This window comes from Dryobates pubescens, chromosome 16, assembly GCF_014839835.1.
Source record: "Dryobates pubescens isolate bDryPub1 chromosome 16, bDryPub1.pri, whole genome shotgun sequence".
NCBI lineage: Eukaryota > Metazoa > Chordata > Aves > Piciformes > Picidae > Dryobates > Dryobates pubescens.
This window is the reverse complement of record NC_071627.1, coordinates 5,241,786-5,267,865: the sequence shown is the minus strand read 5'-3', so window position 1 is coordinate 5,267,865 and position 26,080 is coordinate 5,241,786. Positions and strand designations below refer to the sequence as shown.

Here is a 26,080-nt window from a genome sequence, read left to right as displayed (position 1 = left end):
CCAGCTCCTCTCTTGCTCCCTGTGTGCTTCAGGCTTGAGCTCCATCCTCCCCCAGCTCCTCTCTTGCTCCCTGTGTGCTTCAGGCTTGAGCTCCATCCTTTCCCCAGCTCCTCTCTTGCTCCCTGTGTGCTTCAGGCTTGAGCTCCATCCTCCCCCAGCTCCTCTCTTGCTCCCTGTGTGCTTCAGGCTTGAGCTCCATCCTCCCCCAGCTCCTCTCTTGCTCCCTGTGTGCTTCAGGCTTGAGCTCCATCCTCCCCCAGCTCCTCTCTTGCTCCCTGTGTGCTTCAGGCTTGAGCTCCATCCTTTCCCCAGCTCCTCTCTTGCTCCCTGTGTGCTTCAGGCTTGAGCTCCACCCTCACCCAGCTCCTCTCTTGTTGCCTCCCACAGTGGTTCACCCCCGTGAGCTGCCACTGCCTGCTGGGCTACGAGTTCCAGCGTGTGGGCCAGCTGCGCTACAAGTGCATGCTCGACCCCGAGAGGTGGCAGCAGGCCTTCTTCATCCTGCAGAAAGCTCACCTCTTCATCTGCCCCTGCCAGGAGGATGGCACCGAGGACAGCATCAACCTGCGGCGGCTGCAGGAGCTCAGTGAGTGCCCCGGGGCCGCCGCCGCCCGCCGCCCCCCGCCCCCGGCCGCGCCTGGCTCCGACCAATGCTCTGCTTCTCCCCACAACCCAGGTCTGGTTCCTGCCACGGAGACCCCAGAGAAGAAGGAGCTGCTGATCCTGGTGGAGATGGGGAGGTGAGAGCACAGAATCACAGAACTGTAGAATGGCTTAGGACCAGAGAGTCACAGAATTGCCAGGGCTGGAAGGGACCTCAAGGCTCAGCCAGTGCCAACCCCCTGCCATGGGCAGGGACACCTCACACTGCAGCAGGTTGCTCACAGCCACATCCAGCCTGGCTGCAAACACCTCCAGGCAGGAGGCTGCCACCACCTCCCTGGGCAACCTGTGCTCTCACCACCCTCATGGGGAACAACTTCTTCCCCACATCCAATCTCAATCTCCCCACTTCTATTTTTGCTCCATCCCCCCCAGTCCTATCCCTCCCTGACACCCTCCAAAGTCCCTCCCCAGCTTTCTTGGAGCCCCCTGCAGATCCTGCAAGGCCACAATTAGGTCTCCCTGGAGCCTTCTCCTCTCCAGCCTGCACAACCCCAACTCTCTCAGGCTGTCTCCAGAGCAGAGCAGCTCCAGCCCTCTGCTCATCCTCCTGGCCCTTCTCTGGACACCTTCCAGCCCCTCCAGACCCTTCCTGGCACAGAGGCTCCAGAACTGGACCCAGTGCTCTCTTTAAGCCTTTCCTAGACGATGTGTCCAGTGCCAATATATGCTGGGCAAGAGGAACCCAGCACAGCTCCAAACCCCAGCGTGGGCTTCCCCCCACGGGTGAATACACGTGAGGGGCTCCATCTCCCAGCGGCCGGCAGAACGGAGCCTTTTTACCTGCCCCCCAGGGGGAGGGGACGGCAATTTCGCGCCTTGGAAGGCAATTTGGAGCCTTTGTCTTCCCCCATTCAAACCTGGGCTGGTGGAGGTGGGGGGGAGGGGGCTTTGGAGCACCGTGTGACACAAGCTCCCCCGCCCCCAGCAAGCCTCTTGTCTGCCCTTGTTGTCCTCAGGACCTTCTACCTGCAGGGGCTGTCGCGGGCGGACGCTGCTGCCTGGTACGGAGACATCCAAGCCTCGGCCGGTGGCAGGGGCAATGCCCTGCGGGACCAGCAGCTGAGCCGTGGGGACATCCCCATCATCGTGGACAGCTGCATCGCCTTCATCACCCAGTACGGTCAGTGCCGCGCCCGGGGCGGGCCCCGCGCCTCCCAGCCAGCAGCTCACAGGCTCACAGGGGGTTGGGGGTTGGAAGGGACCTCCGGAGATCTTCAAGCCCAAGCCCTCTGCCAGAGCAGGAGCAGAGGATCCAGCACAGGGCACACAGGAACACATCCAGACAGGGCTGCAAAGGCTCCAGAGGAGGAGACTCCACACTCCCTCTGGGCAGCCTGCTCCAGGGCTCTGGGAGCCTCACAGGGAAGAAGTTCCTCCTCATGTTGAGGTGGAACCTCCTGTGCTGGAGTTTATATCCATTGCCCTTTGTCCTGTCCCAGGGTGCAGCTGAGCAGAGCCTGTCCCCTCCCTCCTGACCCCAGCCCTCAGATATTGATAGACATTGATCAGATCCCTCTCAGCCTTCTCCTCTCCAGACTGAACAGCCCCAGGGCTCTCAGCCTCTCCTCACCAGGCAGTGCTGCAGTCCCTTCAGCATCCTTGTAGCCCTCCCTTGGTCTCTCTCCAGCAGATCCCTGTCCCTCCTGAACTGGGGAGCCCAGAGCTGGATGCAATATTCCAGGTGTGGCCTCACCAGGGCAGAGTAGAGAGGGAGGTCTCAAAGCAGCAGTCCCCCCTTGGGGATTCTCTTAAGGGCAGTACTGGGCCCCTGTGACTCCTTGGGGATGTGGATTAATCATGGAACCAAACTATGGCCTCAGGTGCCATGGCCACAGGTTCCTTGAACCCCTCCAAGCACCTCCCTGGGCAGCCTGTGCCAATCCCTGACCACTTTGGCAGCGAAGAAATTGCTCCTCCTCTCCACCCTAACCCTCCCCTGCCACAATTTCAGGCCATTTCCTCTCCTTCTGTCACCTGAGACTAGGGAGATGATCACTGACCCTGCATGAGTCCCCATGCCTGGAGGTGTTCAAGGAGCCTGTGGCCATGGCACCTGGGGCCATGGCTTGGTGGCCACGGTGGGGTTGGGCTGCTGGTTGGACTGGATGAGCTCAGAGGCCTTTCCCACCCCAAACCCTTCCATGGCTCTAAGGCTGAGCAAGCAGGGAGGGCATCAACCTCCCAGGGGCCACGCTGCCCTCCCCCCATCACCAACCTGCCCAGCTGCCCCTTGGCCCCCAGTGAGCTCCTCCACCACCAAGGAGGGGAAGACCCCAAGGCGGCCGTCGAAGTCCCCGGTCCAGAAGCCGTCGTCCACCTCGCCAGGGGCCCTGGGCAGCACCCTGATGATGGCTCCCTCGGGGAAGCTCAGCTCCTCGGGGCTCTGCCCCTCGTAGTCGTACAGGGCTCGCACCAGCCAGGCTGGAGGGACGGCGTGGGCAGGGCTCGGCGCCCCCTCTGCTGCCGCCGGGGGGCGCTCAGCGCCCCCTGGGCGCCGGCCCCGCGCCGCTGCCCCCCTCCCTAGGGCAGGAGCCCCCCCAGCACCCACCTCCGGGCTCCAGCACCAGCTCTGCGGCCATGATGCTGGAAAGCTGACGGTGCAGGGCAGAGGGGCCTGGGGGGCCGGCCCCGGCCCCTGGTTTGATGGCCACGGGGGTGTCGGGTGGATGGATGGTCAGGGATTGGCACAGGCTGCCCAGGGAGGTGGTGCAGTCCCCTTCCCTGGAGGTGTTCAAGGAACCTGTGGCTGGATCCAGGTGGGGGTTGAGCTCTCCTCCCTAGTCTCAGGCGAGAAAAGGAGAGGAAATGGCCTGAAATTGTGCCAGGGGAGGGTTAGGTTGGAAGTTAAGAGAAATTTCTTTGCTGCAGGGGTGGTCAGGGACTGTCCCAGGCTGCCCGGGGAGGTGGTGGAGTCCCCATGCCTGGAGGTGTTCAAGGAGCCTGCGGCCGTGGCACCTGGGGCCATGGTTTGGGTGGCCGTGGCGGGGTTGGGCTGCCGGTTGGGCTGGATGAGCTCAGAGGCCTCTCCCAGCCCGTTCCAAGGGTCTCCTGCCCGCTGGCCCCTCGGCAGGGCTGCGCCACGAGGGGATCTACAGGAAGAACGGCGCCAAGTCGCGGATCAAGGTGCTGATGGAGGAGTTCCGGCGCGACGCTCGCAACGTCAAGCTGCGCATCAGCGACAACTTCATCGAGGACGTCACCGACGTGCTCAAGAGGTTCTTCCGCGAGCTGGAGGACCCTGTCTTCACCCTGGAGCTGCACCCACAGTGGAAGGAGGCTGCAGGTAACTCCTTCACCCCAGCCCTGCCCACGCCCCTGGGCTGCCTGCCCCGCAGCCCTGAGCCCGCGCCGCCTCGGCGTGGGGTGGTGGTGCAAGCCCCGCTGGGGCCGGGGGGGTTGGGGTCCTCGCTCCAAGGAGGATATTGAGGATATAGAACCTCCCAGCAGCAGGGCCACAGCTGCTCCACCCTGGTGATGGTAAAGCAGAGCTGCAGCATTGTGTGCCCAGGTGGCCAAGGAGGCCACCGGCAGCCTGGCCTGGAGCAGCAATGGTGTGGGCAGCAGGAGCAGGGCAGGGATGGTGCCCCCGGACTGGGCACTGGGGAGGCCACAGCTTGAGTGCTGAGTTCAGTTCTGGGCCCTCACCCCAAGGAGGACATTGAGGAGCTGGAGCAGGGCCAGAGAAGGGCAACAAAGCTGGGGAAGGGTCTGGAGGACAGGGCTGGGGAGGAGCAGCTGAGGGAGCTGGGGGTGGTCAGCCTGGAGAAGAGGAAGCTGAGGGAGACCTCATTGCTCTCTGCAGCTCCCTGAGAGGAGGCTGGAGCCAGGTGGGGGTTGGGCTCTGCTGCCTAGCATCAGGTTATCACCCGAGGAGAGGAAATGGCCTGAAACTGTGCCAGAGGAGGGTTAGGTTGGAGATGAGGAAAGATTTCTTTGCTGCAAGTGTGGTCAGGGGTTGGCACAGGCTGCCCAGGGAGGTTGGTGGAGCCTCCATCCCTGGAGGTGTTTCAAAGCTCTCTGGATGTGGTGCTGAGGGAGATGGTGCAGTGCTGGTGGCTTAGCAGCAGTGGTGGCATTGGGAGCTCTAGGGGAGGGGTTGGACTTGGTGATCTCCAAGGCCTCTCCCAGCCTCAGCAGCTCCATGGCTGTGTGACTTGCTCTCACCCTCGGCAGAGGGTCCTGATGGTGCCAGCAGAGCAGGAGCTCTGCTCACTGCACCCTGAGAGCTGCCCAGACTAACTGCAACAGGGCAAGGCCTCCCTGAAGCCCTCCCCGGGCACCCAGCCCCTCTTGGGGGTTGGACTTGCTGATCTCCAAGGCCTCTTCCAGCCTCAGGAGCTCTGTGGTTGTGTGTGAGCCATGGAGCTGCTGGCTTCAGCAGTGCTCCAGGGCTCCTTTGCCTCCCCCTAGAGATCTCCTCGAAGCCGCAGCGCCTGGAGCGCTACAAGGAGCTCATCCAGCGCCTGCCTCGCCTCAACCACAAGACTCTGGCTGCGCTCATTGGGCACCTCTACAGGTCAGTGGGCCACCAGTGTGCCCCCCCCTGCTCCACTCAAGGTCCCCAGGGCCAGCCAGCAGCGTGGGGTCTTCCCTGCAGCCCAAGGGACGCTGGCCCCCATCCCTGCGCGCCAGGCAGAGCTCAGCGCTGCTCCCCCCCAGCTGGGATGTGCTGGCACCTGCTGCTCTGGGACGCCTCAGTTGTGCTCAGATTCCATCCCACGGCAAGGAGGGGCTGAGAGGAGGGTTGGGAGTAGCTGACACCCCCCTTGTGGGACACAGATGTCACTCAGTGCCCAAAAGAAGGGGAGGCAAACCCCCAAGTTCCCATCCCCAGCTTAAGTATGGGGATGACAGAGGAGGAGCCAAGGAGCAGGTTGCCTGGGCCAAAAGCACTCAAGCATGGGTGGATATCAATCCCCAAAGCACCATGGGGATGCTGCTGCAGGGACAGCAGGGCCTTGGCCTGGAGTCACACCAGGCTGGGTCCAGTTTGCTGGCAGCTGGAAGTTCGTGCAACAGGAACTGCCTGCCTTGAAGTTCCTGCTGCTGGAGAGCTGGGGGGGAACCAAGTTGTGCTTCAGGGGGTCCTGTATAAGGCAGAAGAAGGTGGCTGGGGCTGACACCCCCACCCAGAGTGCAACCTCACCTCTGGCCTCCTTGTCCCAGGGTGCAGAAGTGTGCAGACCTCAACCAGATGAGCACCAAGAACCTGTCGCTGCTCTTCGCCCCCAGCCTCTTCCAGACCGATGGCAAAGGGGAGCACGAGGTCAAGGTGATGGAAGACCTCATTGACAACTATGTCAGCATCTTCAATGTAAGCTCCATGCTGGCTCCCTCCTGCTCCCCTTGTTTCCCCCCAGAGTGCCCACCTCTGCCTCCCCCTTGACCCCCCCCATCCTGCCCATGTGTCCTCAAGCCATAGCCCAACCTACCCTGTCTCCATGTGCCTCCCTTCTCACCCCTGTGCCTCCCTTCTCATCCCACTCACCTCCCTTCTCATCCCACTCACCTCCCTTCTCACCCCTGTGCCTCCCTTCTCACCCCTGTGCCTCCCTTCTCACCCCTTGTGCCTCCCTTCTCACCCCATTCACCTCCCTTCTCACCCCTGTGCCTCCCTTCTCATCCCACTCACCTCCCTTCTCCCCCCTGTGCCTCCCTTCTCCCCCCTGTGCCTCCCTTCTCCCCCCTGTGCCTCCCTTCTCACCCCATTCACCTCCCTTCTCACCCCTGTGCCTCTCTTCTCACCCCTTGTGCCTCCCTTCTCACCCCTTGTGCCTCCCTTCTCATCCCACTCACCTCCCTTCTCACCCCTGTGCCTCCCTTCTCCCCCCTTGTGCCTCCCTTCTCACCCCTGTGCCTCCCTTCTCATCCCACTCACCTCCCTTCTCATCCCACTCACCTCCCTTCTCATCCCACTCACCTCCCTTCTCACCCCTGTGCCTCCCTTCTCCCCCCTTGTGCCTCCCTTCTCACCCCTGTGCCTCCCTTCTCATCCCACTCACCTCCCTTCTCATCCCACTCACCTCCCTTCTCACCCCTGTGCCTCCCTTCTCACACCATTCACCTCCCTTCTCCCCCCCTGTGCCTCCCTTCTCATCCCACTCACCTCCCTTCTCCCCCCTGTGCCTCCCTTCTCACCCCTAGTGTCTCCCTTCTCCCCCCTTGTGCCTCCCTTCTCCCCCCTTGTGCCTCCCTTCTCCCCCCTTGTGCCTCCCTTCTCCCCCCTTGTGCCTCCCTTCTCCCCCCTTGTGCCTCCCTTCTCACCCCATTCACCTCCCTTCTCATCCCTGTGCCTCCCTTCTCATCCCACTCACCTCCCTTCTCCCCCCTTGTGCCTCCCTTCTCCCCCCTTGTGCCTCCCTTCTCACCCCTGTGCCTCCCTTCTCATCCCACTCACCTCCCTTCTCACCCCTGTGCCTCCCTTCTCACCCCATTCACCTCCCTTCTCCTCCCTTGTGCCTCCCTTCTCACCCCTGTGCCTCCCTTCTCACCCCATTCACCTCCCTTCTCCCCCCTTGTGCCTCCCTTCTCACCAGGTATCCCAGATGGATCTGGAGAACAGTCTGATCACCACCTGGAAGGACACTCAGGTACTGGGGATGTCCTTGCTGGTCCCCAGAGCTGCTGGGACTGCCTGGAGGATGGGGGCACTCCCACCTTAGCACCCCAGTGCCCCACACCAGATATTTGGAGAAGTGGGGAGATGCAGATTGGATGTGAGGAAAGAAGCTGTTCCCCATGAGGGTGGTGAGAGCCTGGCACAGGTTGCCCAGGGAGGTGGTGGCAGCCTCATCCCTGGAGGTTTTTAGGGCACTGTCCCCTCTGCCAGTCCCCTCCCCTCTGCCACCAGCAGCAAACCTCCACCCTATTCCCCACAGCTTCCCCTCCTCAGCCTGCTCCTGCTGAGAGCACAGAACCACAGCATGGTTTGGGTTGCAAGGGAGCTCCCAAGCTCATCCAGTCCAACCTCCTGCACTCAGCAGGGACATCCTCAGCTGGATCAGGTTGCCCAGAGCCCTGCTGAGCCTCCTCCCCATGAGGGTGGTGAGAGCCTGGCACAGGCTGCCCAGGGAGGTGGTGGCAGCCTCCTGCCTGGAGGTGTTTGCAGCCAGGCTGGATGTGGCTGTGAGCAACCTGCTGCAGTGTGAGGTGTCCCTGCCCATGGCAGGGGGTTGGCACTGGCTGAGCCTTGAGGTCCCTTCCAGCCCTGACCCTTCTGTGACTCTCTGATCTGAGCCCAGACTGGGGCTGGGACTCTCCTGAAGGGGACATCTGTGGACAGCAAGTGGAGTGTGAGGGCCACCAAGCCCCCACTGCCTGGCTGCTGGGGACCCATCCTGGGACACTTTAGGACCTGGATGATCCTTGAGGTCCCTCCCAACCCTGACAATTCCATGCTTCCATGCCCTTCCCCCGCTCAGATCCCATTCCCCCATCACCTCAAGGCTCCTGCCCGGAGAAGCAGCAGCCCCGGGTCCCTGGGAGCCCCTCAGCAGCCCCCAGCGGGGAGGGGCTGTGCCCAGCACCCATGCCAGCACCACACCAATGCCAGCCACTCTCCCCCCAGCTCTCCCAGGCAGGAGACCTCATCATTGAGGTTTACCTGGAGCAGAGGCTGCCCGACTGCTGCGTCACCCTCAAGGTGAGTCCCGGGGCAGGCTCAGGGTGGGGGGTCTGGGGCTGTGCCTTGAGCATTCTCCACAGGTCCTGACCAGAGAGGAGCAAAATGTCACCAAATCAATCACCATTGGTGTGAAAAGGGAAATACTGATCAGCTCTGAACAATCCCATGGGGCAGATGTCTCTCCATGGGCCTCCCTCTCCCCCCTTTTGCCTCCCTTCTCCCCCCCTTTTGCCTCCCTTCTCCCCCCCTTTTGCCTCCCTTCTCCCCCCTTTTGCCTCCCTTCTCCCCCCCTTTTGCCTCCCTTCTCCCCCCCTTTTGCCTCCCTTCTCCCCCCCTTTGCCTCCCTTCTCCCCCCCTTTTGCCTCTCTTCTCCCCCCCGTTTGCCTCCCTTCTCCCCCACTTTTGCCTCCCTTCTCCACCCTGCACCTCCCTTCTCAGAGTGGTGGGGAATGGTGCCCAGGGTAGAGGTGGGGAATGGTGCCCAGGGAGTGGTGAGGAATGGTGCCCAGGGAGAGGTGGGGAATGGTGCCCAGGGAGAGGTGGGGAATGGTGCCCAGGGTGGTGGGGAATGGTGCCCAGGGAGTGGTGGGGAATGGTGCCCAGGGTGGTGGGGAATGGTGCCCAGGGAGAGGTGGGGAATGGTGCCCAGGGTGGTGGGGAATGGTGCCCAGGGAGTGGTGGGGAATGGTGCCCAGGGTGGTGGGGAATGGTGCCCAGGGAGAGGTGGGGAATGGTGCCCAGGGAGAGGTGGGGAATGGTGCCCAGGGTGGTGGGGAATGGTGCCCAGGGAGAGGTGGGGAATGGTGCCCAGGGTAGAGGTGGGGAATGGTGCCCAGGGAGAGGTGGGGAATGGTGCCCAGGGAGAGGTGGGGAATGGTGCCCAGGGAGTGGTGGGGAATGGTGCCCAGGGTAGAGGTGGGGAATGGTGCCCAGTGTGGTGGGGAATGGTGCCCAGGGAGAGGTGGGGAATGGTGCCCAGGGAGTGGTGGGGAATGGTGCCACAGCCAGCTGGCAGCCAGGCACCAGTGGTGTCCCCCAGGGATCAGTGCTGGGCCCCATCCTGTTCAATACCTTTATTGATGATCTGGATGAGGGCATTGAGTCCATCAGCAGTCAGTTTGCAGATGACACCAAGCTGGGGGCAGGAGTTGATCTGTTAGAGGCCAGCAGAGCTCTGCAGAGGGACCTTGCCAGGCTGGGCAGATGGGCAGAGTCCAACAGGATGGCATTCAACAAGTCCTAGTGCCAGGGGCTGCACTTTGGCCACAACAACCCCAGGCAGCTACAGGCTGGGGTCAGAGTGGCTGGAGAGCAGAGCAGAGAGGGACCTGGGGGTGATGATTGAGAGCAGCTGAACAGGAGCCAGCAGTGTGCCCAGGGGGCCATGGAGGCCAAGGGCATCCTGGCCTGCATCAGGAACAGTGTGGCCAGCAGGAGCAGGGAGGTCATTGTGCCCTGTGCTCAGCACTGCTTAGGCCACACCTTGAGTCCTGTGTCCAGTTCCGGGCTCCTCAGTTCAGGAAGGAGGTTGAGCTGCTGGAAGGTGTCCAGAGAAGGGCAACAAAGCTGGGGAGGGGTTTGGAGCACAGCCCTGTGAGAAGAGGCTGAGGGAGCTGGGGTTGCTTAGCCTGGAGAAGAGGAGGCTCAGGGGAGACCTTCTTGCTCTCTACAACTCCCTGAAGGGAGGTTGCAGCCAGGTGGGGGTTGGTCTCTTCTCCCAGGCAGCAGAACAAGAGGCCACAGTCTCAAGCTGTGCCAGGGGAGGTTTAGGCTGGAGGTGAGGAGAAAGTTCTTCCCAGAGAGAGAGAGATTGGCCACTGGGATGTGCTGCCCAGGGAGGTGGTGGAGTCCCCATCCCTGGAGGTGTTCAAGAAAGGCTTGGATGTGGCACTGGGAGCCATGGTTTGGCTGTCAGGAGGTGTTGGGTGCCAGGTTGGACTTGAGGATCTCTGAGGTGTGTGCCAACCTGGCTGATTCTATGGTTCTATGAAAGCAGGTAGGATGTGGCCTCCTGGCACAGCCCATTGCCAGGGGCCCATCCTGCCAGCAGCCCTACCAGAGCTCCCCCTGTGCCCTGCCCCAGGTGTCCCCCAGCCTGACAGCAGAGGAGCTCACCAACCAGGTGCTGGAGATGCGCAGCGTGGCAGCCAGCCTGGACATCTGGCTGACCTTTGAGGCCCTGGAGAACGGGGAACTGGGTGAGCAGGCTGGGGGGAGGGCTGGGGGGGGATGCCAGGGCTGCTGCCAAGGCTGAGCCAGAGAGGGGACTCTGCTGCTCTGCTCTGGGGAGACCTCACCTGGAGCACTGCGTCCAGCTCTGGAGCCCTCAGCACAGGAAGGGCCTGGAGCTGGTGGGGAGGGTGCAGAGGAGGCCATGACAATGATCAGGGGGTTGGAGCAGCTCTGCTATGGGCCAGGCTGAGGGAGCTGGGGGTGTTCAGCCTGGAGAAGAGAAGGCTGCAGGGAGACCTCAGAGCAGCTTCCAGAACCTGAAGGGGCTACAGGAAGGCTGCAGAGGGACTGCTCCCAAAGGCCTGCAGGGACAGGACCAGGGGCAATGGCTTCAAACCAGAGCAGAGCAGATGGAGATTGGATGTGAGGAACAAGTTCTGCACCAGGAGGCTGCTGGAGCACTGCAACAGGTTGCCCAGGGAGGTGGTTGAGGCCTCATCCCTGGAGATCAGAGAGTCACAGAAGGGTCAGGGCTGGAAGGGAGCTCAAGGCTCAGCCAGTGCCAACCCCCTGCCATCGGCAGGGACACCTCACACTGCAGCAGGTTGCTCACAGCCACCTCCAGCCTGGCTGCAAACACCTCCAGGCATGAGGCTGCCACCACCTCCCTGGGCAGCCTGTGCCAGGCTCTCACCACCCTCATGGGGAGGAGGCTCAGTAGGGCTCTGGGCAACCTGATCCAGCTGAGGATGTCCCTGCTGAGTGCAGGGGGTTGGACTGGATGAGCTTGGGAGCTCCCTTGCAACCCAAACCATGCTGTGGTTCTGTGCTCTCAGCAGGAGCAGGCTGAGGAGGGGAAGCTGTGGGGAATGGGGTGGAGGTTTGCTGCTGGTGGCAGAGGGGAGGGGACTGGCAGAGGGGAGGGGACTGGCAGAGGGGGATGGGCAGAAGGGGATGGGGACTGGCAAAAGGGAAGGAGACTGACAGAAGGGGACAGGGACTGGCAGAGGGGAGGGGGACTGGCAGAAGGGAAGGAGACTGACAGAAGGGGACAGGGACTGGCAGAGGGGACAGGGACTGGCAGAGGGGAAGGGGACTGGCAGAGGGGACAGGGACTGGCAGAGGGGAGGGGACTGGCAGAGGGGAAGGGGACTGGCAGAGGGGACAGGGACTGGCAGAGGGGGATGGGCAGAAGGGGATGGGGACTGGCAGAAGGGGGCAGGGATTGGCAGAGGGGAGGGGGACTGGCAGAAGGGAAGGAGACTGACAGAAGGGGACAGGGACTGGCAGAGGGGAAGGGGACTGGCAGAGGGGACAGGGACTGGCAGAGGGGACAGGGATTGGCAGAGGGGAAGGGGACTGGCAGAGGGGAAGGGGACTGGCAGAGGGGGATGGGCAGAAGGGGATGGGGACTGGCAGAAGGGGGCAGGGATTGGCAGAGGGGAGGGGGACTGGCAGTGAAAGTGTCCCTGCTCCCCAGAGAGGCCTCTGCACCCCAAGGAGAAGGTTCTGGAGCAAGCCCTGCAGTGGTGCAAGCTGCCAGAGCCCAGTGCTGCCTACCTGCTGGTGAAGAAGGTGCCCATCGGGGTGGGCAGCTGCCTCTTCACAGGTGAGGCCCCCAGAGCGGGCACAGCTCTACCTCGGCTTCCCCTTGCCCCGACCACCAGCCTGCAGCCTTCAGGGACTCCTGCCTGAGACCCTCAGCGAGGTCCCACGTGCTCCTGACCCCCCCTGCCCCCCTTGTCCCCCCTCCCCGGGCAGGTGCCAAGCGTGAGAGCCCCAAGTGCGGGCTGCTGAGGTGCCGCGAGGAGCCCCCCCGGCTGCTGGGCAGCAAGTTCCAGGAGCGCTACTTCGTCATCAGGGACAGGAGGCTGCTGCTGCTCAAGGAGAAGAGGGTACCCAGGCCATGCTGCCAGGGGCAGGGGAGGCAGGGAGGGGAGCCTTGGGGCCTGCTGGTGGCTGTGCCCCTGGCAGGGAGGCTGGCACCGGGCAGGGCTGACTGCGGGGGGATCTCCCTCTGCAGAGTGCCAGGCCGGAGCGGGAGTGGCCTCTGGATGCAGCCAAGGTCTACATGGGCATCAGGAAGAAGCTGAAGCCACCAGCACAGTAAGTGGCACCTTCCCTGGCCATGGCTGGCACCCCAGGTGCTGGGAGCAAGCCAAGCCCCCCCCCAGCAGCACCCCGAGTCTGGGCCTGGGGGGGAGGACCGCAGCCCCCTTCCGGCCCCCAGGCTGGCTGAGCTCGGTGGTGCTGCCCTGCAGCCTGTCCCTCCCTTCCCTTCCTCCCTTTCCTCCCTTCCCTTCCTTCCCTCCCTTCCCTCCCTTCCCTCCCTTCCCTCCTCCCTTCCTTCCCTTCCTTCCCTTCCTTCCCTTCCTTCCCTTCCTTCCCTTCCTTCCCTTCCCTCCCTTCCTTCCCTTCCTTCCCTCCCTTCCCTCCCTTCCCTTCCTTCCCTCCTCCCTTCCTTCCCTCCTCCCTTCCTTCCCTCCTCCCTTCCTTCCCTCCTCCCTTCCTTCCCTCCTCCCTTCCTTCCCTCCTCCCTTCCTTCCCTCCTCCCTTCCTTCCCTCCTCCCTTCCTTCCCTCCTCCCTTCCTTCCCTCCTCCCTTCCTTCCCTCCTCCCTTCCTTCCCTTCCTTCCCTTCCTCCCTTTCTCCCTTCCCTTCCTTCCCTTCCTTCCCTTCCTTCCCTTCCTTCCCTTCCTTCCCTTCCTTCCCTCTTCCCTTCCTTCCCTTCCTTCCCTTCCTTCCCTTCCTTCCCTTCCTTCCCTTCCTTCCCTTCCTTCCCTTCCTTCCCTTCCATCCCTTCCTCCCCTTTCTCCCTTCCTTCCCTTCCTCCCTTCCTCCCCTTTCTCCCTTCCTTCCCTTCCTTCCCTTCCTTCCCTTCCTTCCCTTCCTTCCTTCCCTTCCTTCCCTTCCTTCCTTCCCTCCCTTCCTCCCTTCCTCCCTCCCTTCATTCCTCCCTCCCTTCCTTCCTTCAGGTGGGGCTTCACCCTGAGCCTAGACAAGCAGCAGCTGTGAGTATCTTGCCCCTGCTTCCCAGGGGTGGGGGCTGGAGAGGTGTGGAGGTCTCAGCCCCCTCTGAGTGGCACAACCAGAACCCCAGGGGGACAGGGCAAAGCTGGCACCTGGGCACCCAAGGGTGGGAACTGGCAGAAAGTGAGGGCCAGGCTCCAGGGGCAATCCAGCTCCATACCCACCCACACCAGCACCCCTGGGAGCAGCTCATCCAGCTCCAGAGGGTCCTGCCCACCCTGCCCAGGTCTGTGTCCCCTGTGTGGTTGTGCTGCCTGCCAGCTGTCACCCACAGGCTCATGGAAGCACAGAACCATTCTGCTTGGAAGAGACCTTCAGGTCTTTGAGGCCAGGCCTTCCCCCAGCACTGCCAGGGCACCACCAAGCCATGGCCCTCAGCACCACAGCTCCATGGCTCTGAACCCCCCCCCCCAGGGATGGGGACTGCACCACCGGCCTGGGCAGCCTGGGCCAGGCCTTGGCAACCCTCAAGGGGAAGAAATTGTTCCTCATGGCCAACCTAAACCTGTCCTGGGGCAGCCTGAGGCTGTTTCCTCTTGTCCTATCACTTCTTCTTTGGGAGCAGAGCCCAACCCCCAGCTCACTGCAGCCTCCTCTCAGGGAGCTGCAGAGAGCAATGAGGTCTCCCTCAGCCTCCTCTTCCCCAGGCTGACCACCCCCAGCTCCCTCAGCTGCTGCTCCCCAGCCCTGTCCTCCAGACCCTTCCCCAGCTTGGTTGCCCTTCTCTGGCCCTGCCCCAGCTCCTCAGTGTCCTTCTGGGAGTGAGGAGCTCCTAATGCAGCTCAGCCTTCAGCAGAGCATTCTGTGTTGCCATGCAGCCAGCACCAGCTGCTGCTGCTTCTGAGCCAAGGTGCCCCATGGGTGCCCAGCGAGCTGCTGCCTCACCCTGAAGCAGCAATTGGGGCACACAGAGAGGCTGAGAGGTGCAGCACCTCTGGGTGAGGCTGTGCCTGATGGCTCTAGGTTCACAGGCAAGGTGGCAAGGGGACATGGGCCACCCCTTCCCCATTGCATCTCCTCCCTGGCAGCTTCTCAGCTGTCCCTTCTGCAGGTACTTGGTGTGCTCAGGGCAGGCTGAGCTGTGGGACTGGACCACCAGCATCCTCAAGGCTCAGGTGGGTGCAGGCTGGGCTGGGCAGGGGCTGGCAGGGGCTGAGGAGGCTCAGGTGCTGCAGGCTGGGCTGGGCAGAGGCTGGCAGGGGCTGACAAGGCTCAGGTAGTGCAGGCTGGGCTGGGCAGGGGCTGGCAGGGGCTGACAAGGCTCAGGTGCTGCAGGCTGGGCTGGGCAGGGGCTGGCAGGGTCTGAGGAGGCTCAGGTGGTGCAGGCCATGCTGGGCAGAGGCTGGCAGGGGCTGACAAGGCTCAGGTGGGTGCAGGCTGGGCTGGGCAGAGGCTGGCAGGGTCTGAGGAGGCTCAGGTGGTGCAGGCCATGCTGGGCAGAGGCTGGCAGGGGCTGACAAGGCTCAGGTGGGTGCAGGCTGGGCTGGGCAGAGGCTGGCAGGGTCTGAGGAGGCTCAGGTGGGTGCAGGCCGTGCTGGGCAGGGGCTGGCAGGGGCTGACAAGGCTCAGGTGGTGCAGGCAGGGCTGGGCAGGGGCTGGCAGGGGCTGACAAGGCTCAGGTGGTGCAGGCCATGCTGGGCAGAGGCTGGCAGGGGCTGACAAGGCTCAGGTGGTGCAGGCAGGGCTGGGCAGGGGCTGGCAGGGTCTGAGGAGGCTCAGGTGGTGCAGGCAGGGCTGGGCAGGGGCTGGCAGGGGCTGAGCAAGGCTCAGGTGGGTGCAGGCAGGGCTGGGCAGGGGCTGGCAGGGTCTGACAAGGCTCAGGTGGGTGCAGGCCATGCTGGGCAGAGGCTGGCAGGGTCTGACAAGGCTCAGGTGGGTGCAGGCTGGGCTGGGCAGGGGCTGGCAGGGTCTGACAAGGCTCAGGTGGTGCAGGCTGGGCTGGGCAGAGGCTGGCAGGGTCTGACAAGGCTCAGGTGGTGCAGGCTGGGCTGGGCAGAGGCTGGCAGGGGCTGACAAGGCTCAGGTGGTGCAGGCTGGGCTGGGCAGGGCTGGCAGGGTCTGACAAGGCTCAGGTGGGTGCAGGCCTGGCTGGGCAGAGGCTGGCAGGGGCTGACAAGGCTCAGGTGGTGCAGGCTGGGCTGGGCAGAGGGCTGGCAGGGGCTGACAAGGCTCAGGTGGTGCAGGCAGGGCTGGGCAAGGGCTGGCAGGGTCTGACAAGGCTCAGGTGGTGCAGGCTGGGCTGGGCAGGGGCTGGCAGGGGCTGAGGAGGCTCAGGTGGGTGCAGGCTGGGCTGGGCAGGGGCTGGCAGGGGCTGACAAGGCTCAGGTGGTGCAGGCTGGGCTGGGCAGGGGCTCGCAGGGGCTGACAAGGCTCAGGTGGTGCAGGCTGGGCTGGGCAGGGGCTGGCAGGGGCTGACAAGGCTCAGGTGGGTGCAGGCTGGGCTGGGCAGGGGCTGGCAGGGGCTGACAAGGCTCAGGTGGTGCAGGCTGGGCTGGGCAAGGGCTGGCAGGGGCTGACAAGGCTCAGGTGGGTGCAGGCTGGGCTGGGCAGGGGCTGGCAGGGTCTGACTAGGCTCAGGTGGTGCAGGCCGTGCTGGGCAGGGGCTGGCAGGGGCTGAGGAGGCTCAGGTGGTGCAGGCAGGGCTGGGCAGGGGCTGGCAGGGGCTGACAAGGCTCAGGTGGTGCAGGCTGGGCTGGGCAGGGGCTGGCAGGGGCTGAGAAGGCTCAGGTGGGTGCAGGCTGGGCTGGGCAGAGGCTGGCAGGGGCTGAGGAGGCTCAGGTGGTGCAGGCAGGGCTGGGCAGGGGCTGGCAGGGGCTGAGAAGGCTCAGGTGGGTGCAGGCTGGGCTGGGCAGAGGCTGGCAGGGGCTGAGGAGGCTCAGGTGGGTGCAGGCAGGGCTGGGCAGGGGCTGGCAGGGGCTGAGGAGGCTCAGGTGGTGCAGGCTGGGCTGGGCAGGGGCTGGCAGGGGCTGAGAAGGCTCAGGTGGTGCAGGCCATGCTGGGCAGGGGCTGGCAGGGTCTGACAAGGCTCAGGTGGGTGCAGGCCATGCTGGGCAGGGGCTGGCAGGCCCTGACCCCCCTCCCCTGCCCTGTGCCATGCCCAGCACGATGACCTGCGCCCCGTGATCCTGCGCCGTCGCTCCTCCTCCGACCTGGCCAAGCAGAAGTTTGGTACCATGCCACTGGTGCCCCTGCACGGGGACAGCACCGATGCCACCATGCTCTCTGCCAACCAGACCTTGGTAAAGCCTCCACAGCTCCCCCTGCCCCCCAGCCGGGTCCCTGTGCCCGTCTCAAGGGGCAGGGCCCTGGCGGTGCTTGCAGGCCGCCAGGGTCAGGAGGCTTTGGGGGCCTGCCCTCGAGCCGGGCAGCCTCTGAGTGCTGCCCTCGTGGCCTTGGCACCTCTCTGTGTGCCCTGTGAGGGCACTGGGGAGCTGAAGCCACTGCCCAGAGCCCCCCCATGGCCCTGCTCCTCGCTTGCTCCTGCTTACCCCTGCCCATCTCCTCTGTTTGCAGCGCCGGCTCCACACACGGAGGACTCTGTCCATGTTCTTTGTAAGTACCCTCAGGGGTGCAGCATCCTCACTGCTGCCTTCAGGGGGTTGTCTGCCGCTCACAGACCTGCCTGGGCCCCCCTGCCCACGCTGGCTGGCACAGGAGGAGGTCCCACACTGGTGGGTGGGGGTCCCTGCGTGGTCCCAGCCCGGTGCCCAGAGCCTCTGCCGCTGGCTGTGAGCTGCTCGGAGGGGATCAGTGTAGGGAAGGAGAGGTTACCCCCACGGGGGGCAGCTGGATGGGCCTCATCTCCCCTGGCTTTGTGCTCTGCATGGTCACCCATGTGCCACCACAGCCTGGGGGCAGGGACCATGCCTCAGCAAGGACCCAAATGTTCCACTTCCACCAGAGATCACAGAAGGGTCAGGGCTGGAAGGGACCTCAAGGCTCAGCCAGCTCCAACCCCCTGCCATGGGCAGGGACACCTCACACTGCAGCAGGTTGCTCACAGCCACATCCAGCCTGGCTGCAAACACCTCCAGGCAGGAGGCTGCCACCACCTCCCTGGGCAGCCTGTGCCAGGCTCTCACCACCCTCATGGGGAACAACTTCTTCCTCACATCCAATCTCAATCTCCCCACTTCTACTTTTGCTCCATCCCCCCCAGCCCTATCCCTCCCTGACACCCTACAAAGTCCCTCCCCAGCTCTCTTGGAGCCCCCTGCAGATCCTGCAAGGCCACAAGAAGGTCTCCCTGGAGCCTTCTCCTCTCCAGCCTGCACAACCCCAACTCTCTCAGGCTGTCTCCAGAGCAGAGCAGCTCCAGCCCTCTGCTCCTCCTCCTGGCCCTTCTCTGGACACCTTCCAGCCCCTCCAGACCCTTCCTGGCACAGAGGCTCCAGACCTGGACCCAGAGCTGCAGCTGTGGTCTCAGCAGAGTGGAGCAGAGGGGCAGAATCCCCTCCCTCCCCTGCTGGCCACACTTCTCTTGCTGCAGCCCAGGCTCTGCTTGGCTCTCTGGGCTGCAAGTGCTGCCTGCTGGCTCCTGCTGAGCTTCTCCTCCCCCAGCACCCCCAAGGTCTTTCCTCCAGGGCTGCTCTCAAGCCAGCCCCTGCCCAGCCTATAGCAGTGCCTGGCATTGCCCTGAGGCAGCTGCAGGACCTTGCTCTTGCCCTTGTTGAACCTCCTGAGGTTGGCTTGGGCCCAGCTCTGCAGCCTGTCCAGGTCCCTCTGGATGGATCCCTTCCCTCCAGCTGTCAGCTGCACCTCACAGCTTGGTGTCAAAGAAAGGGCAGCAGTGCCTGACCCCTACAGGCACCAAGCCCAGGGGCAGGGCACAAGGTCCCCCCCCAGCTACCAAGCGTAGGGAGGGCACAGTGAGGGGGTTCAAAGGCGGGGGGGAGTACAAAGGGGCACATGTGAATGGTGTAGGCAGTGCCCCTCACCCCATCCCCCTGCCCTCCCCCAGCCCATGAAGATGCACCAGGACTCCTTGGAGGAGCAGCAGGAGAAGGAGGTGGACACTGACCCTGTCTACGAGGAGGTGGGCAACTTCCCTGAGCTGGCAGCGCTGGAGCTGGGGCAGGGCCTGCTGGAGGAGCTGTCGGCAGTGCCCACCGTGGACAGGCCCAAGGAGCTGAGCCCCTTCCTCGGGCAGCCCCCGGGCACGGCGCTGCGCTCCTCCCTGCCCGCCAGCCCCCCCCAGACGGTGGCAGCGCCCTCGGTCACCAAAGCCCTGTCCCTGGAGAGGGGCCTCAACCTGGAGAGCGACAGAGCTCCTCCGCAGGGGCTCAGAGCCCCCAGAACGGCTTCGCTGGAGAGGAGCAGGGAGCCGTCCCTGGTGCTGGACTGGGAGGAGGCAGCCGCCGCCGGCGGCAGCGGTCCCGGCGCGGACAGCTCCCTGCAGGGGCCCCGGCAGAGGAGCGCGCAGCCTTCCTCGCCCATCGGCGACAAGCTCATCCAGGAGCTCAGCAGCGTCATCCTCAGGAAGAGCGAGGGCCAGCCGCCGGTGACGTGAGCTCCGGTGCCCGAGGGGCAGCCCCCGCCCCGGGGCAGGGCGGGGGGGTCAAGCCGTGCCCGGGGGCGGCGCCGATGGGCACCCCCCGCTCCCACCTCCCGGAGCCTTCCCTCTCCTCCTCCCGACCCCGGGCTGGGAGCAGGCACCGGTGAGGTCCAGAGGGACACGTGGGGACCAGGCTGCCCAGATGAGGACCAAGGGGACATGTGGGGACCAGGCTGATGAGATGAGGACCAAGGGGACATGTGGGGACCAGGCTGCCCAGATGAGGACCAGGGGGACACGTGGGGACCAGGCTGCCCAGATGAGGACCAAGGGGACATGTGGGGACCAGGCTGCCCAGATGAGGACCAGGGGGACACGTGGGGACCAGGCTGATGAGATGAGGACCAAGGGGACATGTGGGGACCAGGCTGCCCAGAAGAGGACCAGGGGGACACGTGGGGACCAGGCTGCCCAGATGAGGACCAAGGGGACACGTGGGGACCAGGCTGATGAGATGAGGACCAAGGGGACACGTGGGGACCAGGCTGCCCAGATGAGGACCAAGGGGACATGTGGGGACCAGGCTGCCCAGATGAGGACCAGGGGGACACGTGGGGACCAGGCTGACAAGATGAGGACCAAGGGGACATGTGGGGACCAGGCTGCCCAGATGAGGACCAAGGGGACACGTGGGGACCAGGCTGATGAGATGAGGACCAAGGGGACATGTGGGGACCAGGCTGCCCAGATGAGGACCAGGGGGACATGTGGGGACCAGGCTGACAAGATGAGGACCGGGGGAACACGTGGGGACCAGGCTGCAGAGATGAGGTCCCCCCAGCTTGGAGGCTTGGAGACGCTGCCAGCGGCCCTGGTGGGTGGCACGTGGGTGGCAGGGCCCTGTGCCAAGGGCAGCAAGCAAAAGGGACGCTGAAAGCAGAGCCCTGGTGCCCGCTTGCTTTGGCAGAAGGGGGCAGGGCGCCAGCCTGGGGGGACACAGCAGGATGTCCCCTCCCCAGAGCTGGGCCCGTGGGGCAGGATGACCAAGCTGTGCCTCACCACCTTGCAGCTCCCACGGTGGGTTTTGGGGTGTGGCAGGGGGCAGTCAAGAGGGGCAGGGCAGGGCTGGCCACGTGTGCCCAGAGAGGTGTCCTGGTGGTGGAGATCAGCTGCTGCCCGCCTGAGGGCTCCACACCTGCCCCTGCCACCAGCAAGGAGAAATAAAGGTTTATTTGTGCTCTGGAGGCTTTGGTCACTGCAGGAGGAGCAGTGGAAGGGGTGTGGGGAGAAGGAGGGGACAGGGACAAGCTGGGGGCACAGGCGGGGCAGGGGCAGTGCCAGCGGTGGTGGAGGAACTGCCAAGCCAGGGCAACGTCCTGGCGGAGCTCAGAGCCAAGGTGGGAGCTTCACACACCCCCCCCACCCCCGAGCCTGCTGCCACCCAAGGTGCAGGATGCTGTCCACTGCCCAGGGAGGGGGACACAGCCCCTCCTCAGCCTGCCTACAGCTGGCTCTGCTCGCTGGACCTCAGGGGCAGGCCTGAGGTCCTCCCTGAGGAGGCCTCCAGCCCTGCCAGGCAGCGGCTGCCTGCGCGTCGCACCCAGCCGCGGAACTCCTGGGAGCTGTAGAAGTAGAGGAAGGGATCGAAGCAGGTGCTGAAGGCAGCCAGCACCAGGGCCAGGCTGTACAGCATGTAGCTGACGTTGGTGCTGCAGCCCGAGGCGTACAGCACGCTGTGGACGACGAGCAGCACGTTGCTGGGGGTGAAGCAGAAGAGGAAGAGCAGAAGGACCAAGGCCAGGACCCGCACCACCTGCCTGTGCTGCCTGCCCTTGGCCAGCAGCCGCGCCAGGATGCAGCTGTAGGAGGCGGTCATGAGGACGAAGGGCAAGCCAAAGCCCAGCCCCACCAAGAGGAGGAAGTAGCCGCTGAGGGCACGCTGCCGCTCCCCCTCCAGCAGGTCGTGGCACGTGGTGACGTTCAGGCCGGGGATGGCTGTCGTCTGGGGGTGCAGGAGAAGCGGGGTCATGGCCAGCCCCACCAGCAGCCAGAGCAGCAGGCAGAGGGCTGCCTTGCCCCAGGCCCAGCTGGAGCCCTTCCACAGGAAGGGGTGCACCACGGAGACGTAGCGCTCCAGGCCGACGCAGGTGACGAAGAGGATGGAGCCGTAGAGGTTGCCGTAGAAGGAGGCCACCGTGGCGCGGCACAGGCGCTCCCCAAAGAGCCAGTGGTGGCCCAGCAGGTGGTAGGAGATCTTGAGAGGCAGCACCAGGAGGAAGAGCAGGTGGGCAGCCGCCAAGTTGAGCAAGAAGAGGCTGCTGGAACACCTCCTGAAGTTGGCCAGCAGCACCCAGCAGGCCAGGCCGTTGGCTGGCAGCCCCACCAGCAGCAGCAGCGAGTAGAGGGCGGGCAGGAGGCGGGTGGCGAGGCTGCTGCTGAGGAGAACTTGTGGAGATGCCCCAGGGCAGGTGGCTCTGTCTTCAGGCTTGAGGAAGATAAAGGCTCGACCCTGGCCCCGCGCTGCAGAGGACACAAGGGGCAAGCTCAGCCCTGAGGCCCTCTCCCGCTGCCCCTCCCTACGTGCAGCCCCACAGGAGCTCTCACCCCTCCCAGAGCCACCAGCACACGCTGCAGCTGGTGTCCCTCTGCCTTAACACCCTGCCAGCCTCGTCACACAGAGCATGTGCTGCGGCCGGTGCCACCACGGAGCTGCCAGCCTGGCCGGGTGCCCTGCCTGCAGCCCAGCTCTGCTCCCCTGTGGCTCTGCCAGTGACCCTCCTCCCACCCAGCTCAGCCCAACAGGTCCACCAGAACCCAACAGGATCACCAGGGCAGGCAGCAGCCCACACCAGGACAGGGCTGGGATACAACCAACCATGCAAGGATGGGAGAGGTTCTCCTAGTGGGGCTCCTGTCTCCTCCTCCTTGGCCCTGCCAACATCTCTTCTTCTACCAAGCCCAGCCCACCAGAACCCAACAGGATCACCAGGACAGGGCTGGGATATGGCCACTCATGCAAGGATGGGAGAGGTTCTCCTAGCAGGGTTCCTGTCTCCTCCTCCTTGTCCTCACTTGCCACTGCCAATATCTCTTCTCCTACCAAGCTCAGCACAACAGATCCACCAGAACCCAACAGGATCACCGGGGCAGGCAGCAGCCCACACCAGAACAGAGGCAGGATGTGGCCACTCATGCAAGGATGGGAGATGTTCTCCTAGTGGGGCTCCTGTTTCCTCCTCCTTGGCTCTGCCAACATCCCCTCTCCTACCCAACCCAGCCCATCAGATCCACCAGAACCCAAGAGGATCCACCAGGACAGGGCTGGGATATGGGCACCCATGCAAGGCTGGGAGATGTTCTGCTGAGGTTCTTGCCTTCTGCTGCTCCTCCTCCCAGCCAGCCCCCATCTCAGCCCCCACACGGCCATGACTGCTGGCTCCTCACCGGCTCCCTGTGGTCAGAGACTTTCCATTGTGTGCTCAAAATGAAAGCAAAGAACAGGAAGGTTCCCAGACACAAACAACTCCAGACCAAATCCCTTGCCTGCCCCTGCTCCTTCACCCCACAGCTCCATCTGGGTCGTCCCCAGGACCCCCAGCCCTGAAGGGACCTCGATGACATGTGACAGGCTTCCTGTCACCTCTGCCTCCCCTCCACGTCCAGGGCAGGGGAGGAATGCAGGTTCCCAGAGCAGGGACCTGAACTTCGCTGCCAAAAGAGTGGCAGGGTTGGAGGTCTTCACTGAGGTGTCAATGTGGACACGTTTTCGTCCAAGCAGGACGGGGCACGGTGTTGAGATGTCCAGGCACGGTCTCCCGGCCCTACCCCCATCACCCCCCCAGACCCCTCAGGACACTCACTTGGCGCAGCCAAGCTGAGGCAGGCGCAGCCGAGCAGGACAGCGACGCAGGCGGCAGCAGAGCAGCGCGAAGGCACCAGCTGGGACATCTCCGGCTCCGCACGAATGTCCCAGGCAGGGCTGACCCCTCCGGGTGTCACCGCAGCAGCGACACCGGCACCGGACCCCTCTTCGCCCTCACCCTTCCTCTGCTTCACGGCGGAGTCCTGCCCGCGCCCCCGAGGTGGCGGCAGCCAGCCGGCAGGCGGCGAGCAGGAGGGCACCGCCAGCTCCCGCCGCCCCCCGGCAGCCGAGGGGACGTCAGCGAGGTCAGGGTGGTGGTTTCCAGCTGGGGACAGCGACGGCGGCGGCGGCGGGAGGAGGAAGAAGCGAGGCAGCCGTCGGAGGTGCGCCGGGCAGGAAGGGGACGGCCAGCGGCCAGCCTGCCGAGCTGTGTCCTTGTGCCGCCGTGGGGACGTGAGCACCCTGCCTGCACACAGCTCCCCGTGGCCAGCCCTGCCGGGACCAGGTGGCACAGAACCGTGGAATGGTTTGGGTTGGAAAAGGCCTCTGAGCTCACCCAGTCCAACCAGCAACCCAACCCCACCGTGGCCACCAAACCGTGGCCCCAGGTGCCATGGCCACAGGCTCCTTGAACACCTCCAGGCATGGGGACTCCACCACCTCCCTGGGCAGCCTGTGCCAATCCCTGACCACTCTGGCAGCAAACAAATTGTTAACCTCCAACCTGAGCCTCCCCTGGCACAATTTCAGGCCATTTCCTCTCCTTCTGGCACCTGAGACTCAGAAGAGAGCCCAACCCCCACCTGGCTGCAGCCATCTCTCAGGGAGCTGCAGAGAGCAATGAGGTCTCCCTCAGCCTCCTCCAGGCTGAACATTCCCAGGTCCCTCAGCTGCTCCTCCCAGCCCTGTTCTCCAGACCCTTCCTCAGCTTTGTTGCCCTTCTCTGGATGTCAGAGAAGAACCTCTGGACCTCCACCTCCTCAGTGTCCTTCTTGGAGTGAGAGGCCCAGAACTGACCTCAATACTCAAGCTGTGGACTCACTGGTGCTGAATCCATGGTGACAATCCCTGCCCTGGCCACACCATTGCTGCTCCAGGCCAGGCTGCTGGTGCCCTTCTTGCCCACCTGGGCACACCCTGAGCTCATCTTCAGCTGCTGTCACCCAGCACCCCCAGGGCTTCTCTGCTGGACATTTTCAATCACTCTGCCCCCAGCCTGGAGCCTTCCTGGGGCTGTTGTGACCCAAGAGCAGGACCCAGCACCTGGCTTCGTTGAACCAATTGGGTGTCAGCTGCAAACTTACAGAGGGAGCCTCAGTCCTCCCACCCAAATCATGGGCAAACTGGTCCCAGTCCTGAGCCCTGAGGAACACCACTGGTGACCTGGCCACCAACTGGAGTGAACTCCATTCCCACCACTCTCTGGGCCTGGCCACCAGCCAGTTCTTAACCCAGGGAAGCCTCCACCATTCCAAGCCACAAGCAGCCAGATTCTCCAGGAGGCTGCTGTGGGACACAGTGCCAGAGGCTTTGGAACCTCAGCAGGGATGCATCACCTTGGAGGGGCTGGCAAGCCAATGTGACCCTAGAGATGGGGCCACCCTGCATTGTCCCTCTCTGCTGTCCCCTTCCTGACACCCAAGAGGGTGCTGAGTGGCTTCTAGGCCACTTTTCTGGCTCCCACCTGCAGCAGAGAACAGCAGAACAGTGACAACCCCAGCCCAGATCTGGTGACAGCTACACTTCAGACCCTGTGACAGCCCCAGCACAGACCAGTGACAGCCCCAGCACAGACCTGGTGACAGCCCCAGCCCAGACCAGTGACAGCCCCAGCCCAGACCCTGTGACAGCCCCAGCCCAGACCTGGTGACAGCCCCAGCCCAGACCCTGTTACAGCCCCAGCCCAGCCCAGTGACAGCCCCAGCCCAGACCTGGTGACAGCCACACTTCAGACCCTGTGACAGCCCCAGCACAGACCAGTGGCAGCCCCAGCCCAGACCCTGTGACAGCCCCAGCCCAGACCTGGTGACAGCCCCAGCCCAGCCCAGTGACAGCCCCAGCCCAGACCCTGTGACAGCCCCAGCACAGACCTGGTGACAGCCCCAGCCCAGACCTGGTGACAGCCCCAGCCCAGACCAGTGACAGCCCCAGCCCAGACCTGGTGACAGCCCCAGCACAGACCCTGTGACAGCCCCAGCCCAGACCTGGTGACAGCCCCAGCCCAGACCAGTGACAGCCCCAGCCCAGCCCAGTGACAGCCCCAGCCCAGACCTGGTGACAGCCACACTTCAGACCCTGTGACAGCCCCAGCCCAGACCTGGTGACAGCCCCAGCACAGACCAGTGGCAGCCCCAGCCCAGACCCTGTGACAGCCCCAGCCCAGACCTGGTGACAGCCCCAGCACAGACCTGGTGACAGCCCCAGCCCAGACCCTGTGACAGCCCCAGCCCAGACCTGGTGACAGCCCCAGCACAGACCTGGTGACAGCCCCAGCCCAGACCAGTGACAGCCCCAGCACAGACCTGGTGACAGCCCCAGCCCAGACCAGTGACAGCCCCAGCCCAGACCTGGTGACAGCCACACTTCAGACCCTGTGACAGCCCCAGCCCAGACCTGGTGACAGCCCCAGCCCAGACCTGGTGACAGCCCCAGCCCAGACCTGGTGACAGCCCCAGCACAGACCTGGTGACAGCCCCAGCACAGACCAGTGACAGCCCCAGCCCAGACCCTGTGACAGCCCCAGCCCAGACCCTGTGACAGCCCCAGCCCAGACCTGGTGACAGCCCCAGCCCAGACCAGTGACAGCCCCAGCCCAGACCCTGTGACAGCCCCAGCCCAGACCCTGTGACAGCCCCAGCCCAGACCTGGTGACAGCCCCAGCACAGACCTGGTGACAGCCCCAGCCTAGACCCTGTGACAGCCCCAGCCCAGACCTGGTGACAGCCCCAGCACAGACCTGGTGACAGCCCCAGCCCAGACCCTGTGACAGCCCCAGCCCAGACCAGTGACAGCCCCAGCACAGACCTGGTGACAGCCCCAGCCCAGACCTGGTGACAGCCCCAGCACAGACCTGGTGACAGCCCCAGCCCAGACCTGGTGACAGCCCCAGCCCAGACCAGTGACAGCCCCAGCACAGACCTGGTGACAGCCCCAGCACAGACCCTGTGACAGCCCCAGCCCAGACCCTGTGACAGCCCCAGCCCAGACCCTGTGACAGCCCCAGCCCAGACCTG

General features: G+C 64.3%; 2 protein-coding genes across 2 annotated transcripts in view; one reads left to right on the top strand and one right to left on the bottom strand.

Moving 5' to 3' along the window:
- The window catches only part of ARAP3 (ArfGAP with RhoGAP domain, ankyrin repeat and PH domain 3), a 55,754-nt gene extending 36,725 nt beyond the window's left edge, over window positions 1-19,029 (top strand). The window contains exons 19-35 of the mRNA XM_054168486.1: window positions 388-586; window positions 677-740; window positions 1,623-1,786; window positions 3,737-3,949; window positions 5,077-5,182; window positions 5,833-5,995; window positions 7,203-7,256; window positions 8,234-8,308; window positions 10,374-10,488; window positions 11,943-12,071; window positions 12,224-12,357; window positions 12,486-12,568; window positions 13,437-13,472; window positions 14,543-14,606; window positions 16,593-16,730; window positions 17,005-17,043; window positions 18,452-19,029. Of these exons, the coding sequence (XP_054024461.1) occupies window positions 388-586; window positions 677-740; window positions 1,623-1,786; window positions 3,737-3,949; window positions 5,077-5,182; window positions 5,833-5,995; window positions 7,203-7,256; window positions 8,234-8,308; window positions 10,374-10,488; window positions 11,943-12,071; window positions 12,224-12,357; window positions 12,486-12,568; window positions 13,437-13,472; window positions 14,543-14,606; window positions 16,593-16,730; window positions 17,005-17,043; window positions 18,452-19,000 (2,325 nt within the window). The 3' untranslated portion in view covers window positions 19,001-19,029. The remainder of the gene's footprint in view (window positions 1-387; window positions 587-676; window positions 741-1,622; window positions 1,787-3,736; window positions 3,950-5,076; window positions 5,183-5,832; window positions 5,996-7,202; window positions 7,257-8,233; window positions 8,309-10,373; window positions 10,489-11,942; window positions 12,072-12,223; window positions 12,358-12,485; window positions 12,569-13,436; window positions 13,473-14,542; window positions 14,607-16,592; window positions 16,731-17,004; window positions 17,044-18,451) is intronic.
- A 1,457-nt stretch (window positions 19,030-20,486) lies between these two features.
- Window positions 20,487-22,933, bottom strand: LOC128897943 (proteinase-activated receptor 3-like). Its single transcript, XM_054168538.1, has 2 exons — window positions 22,840-22,933; window positions 20,487-21,505 (listed from the first exon to the last, which is right to left on the bottom strand). Exons 1-2 carry the CDS (start codon window positions 22,931-22,933, stop codon window positions 20,487-20,489), a joined length of 1,113 nt encoding a protein of 370 aa, XP_054024513.1.
- Window positions 22,934-26,080: the final 3,147 nt, after the last annotated feature.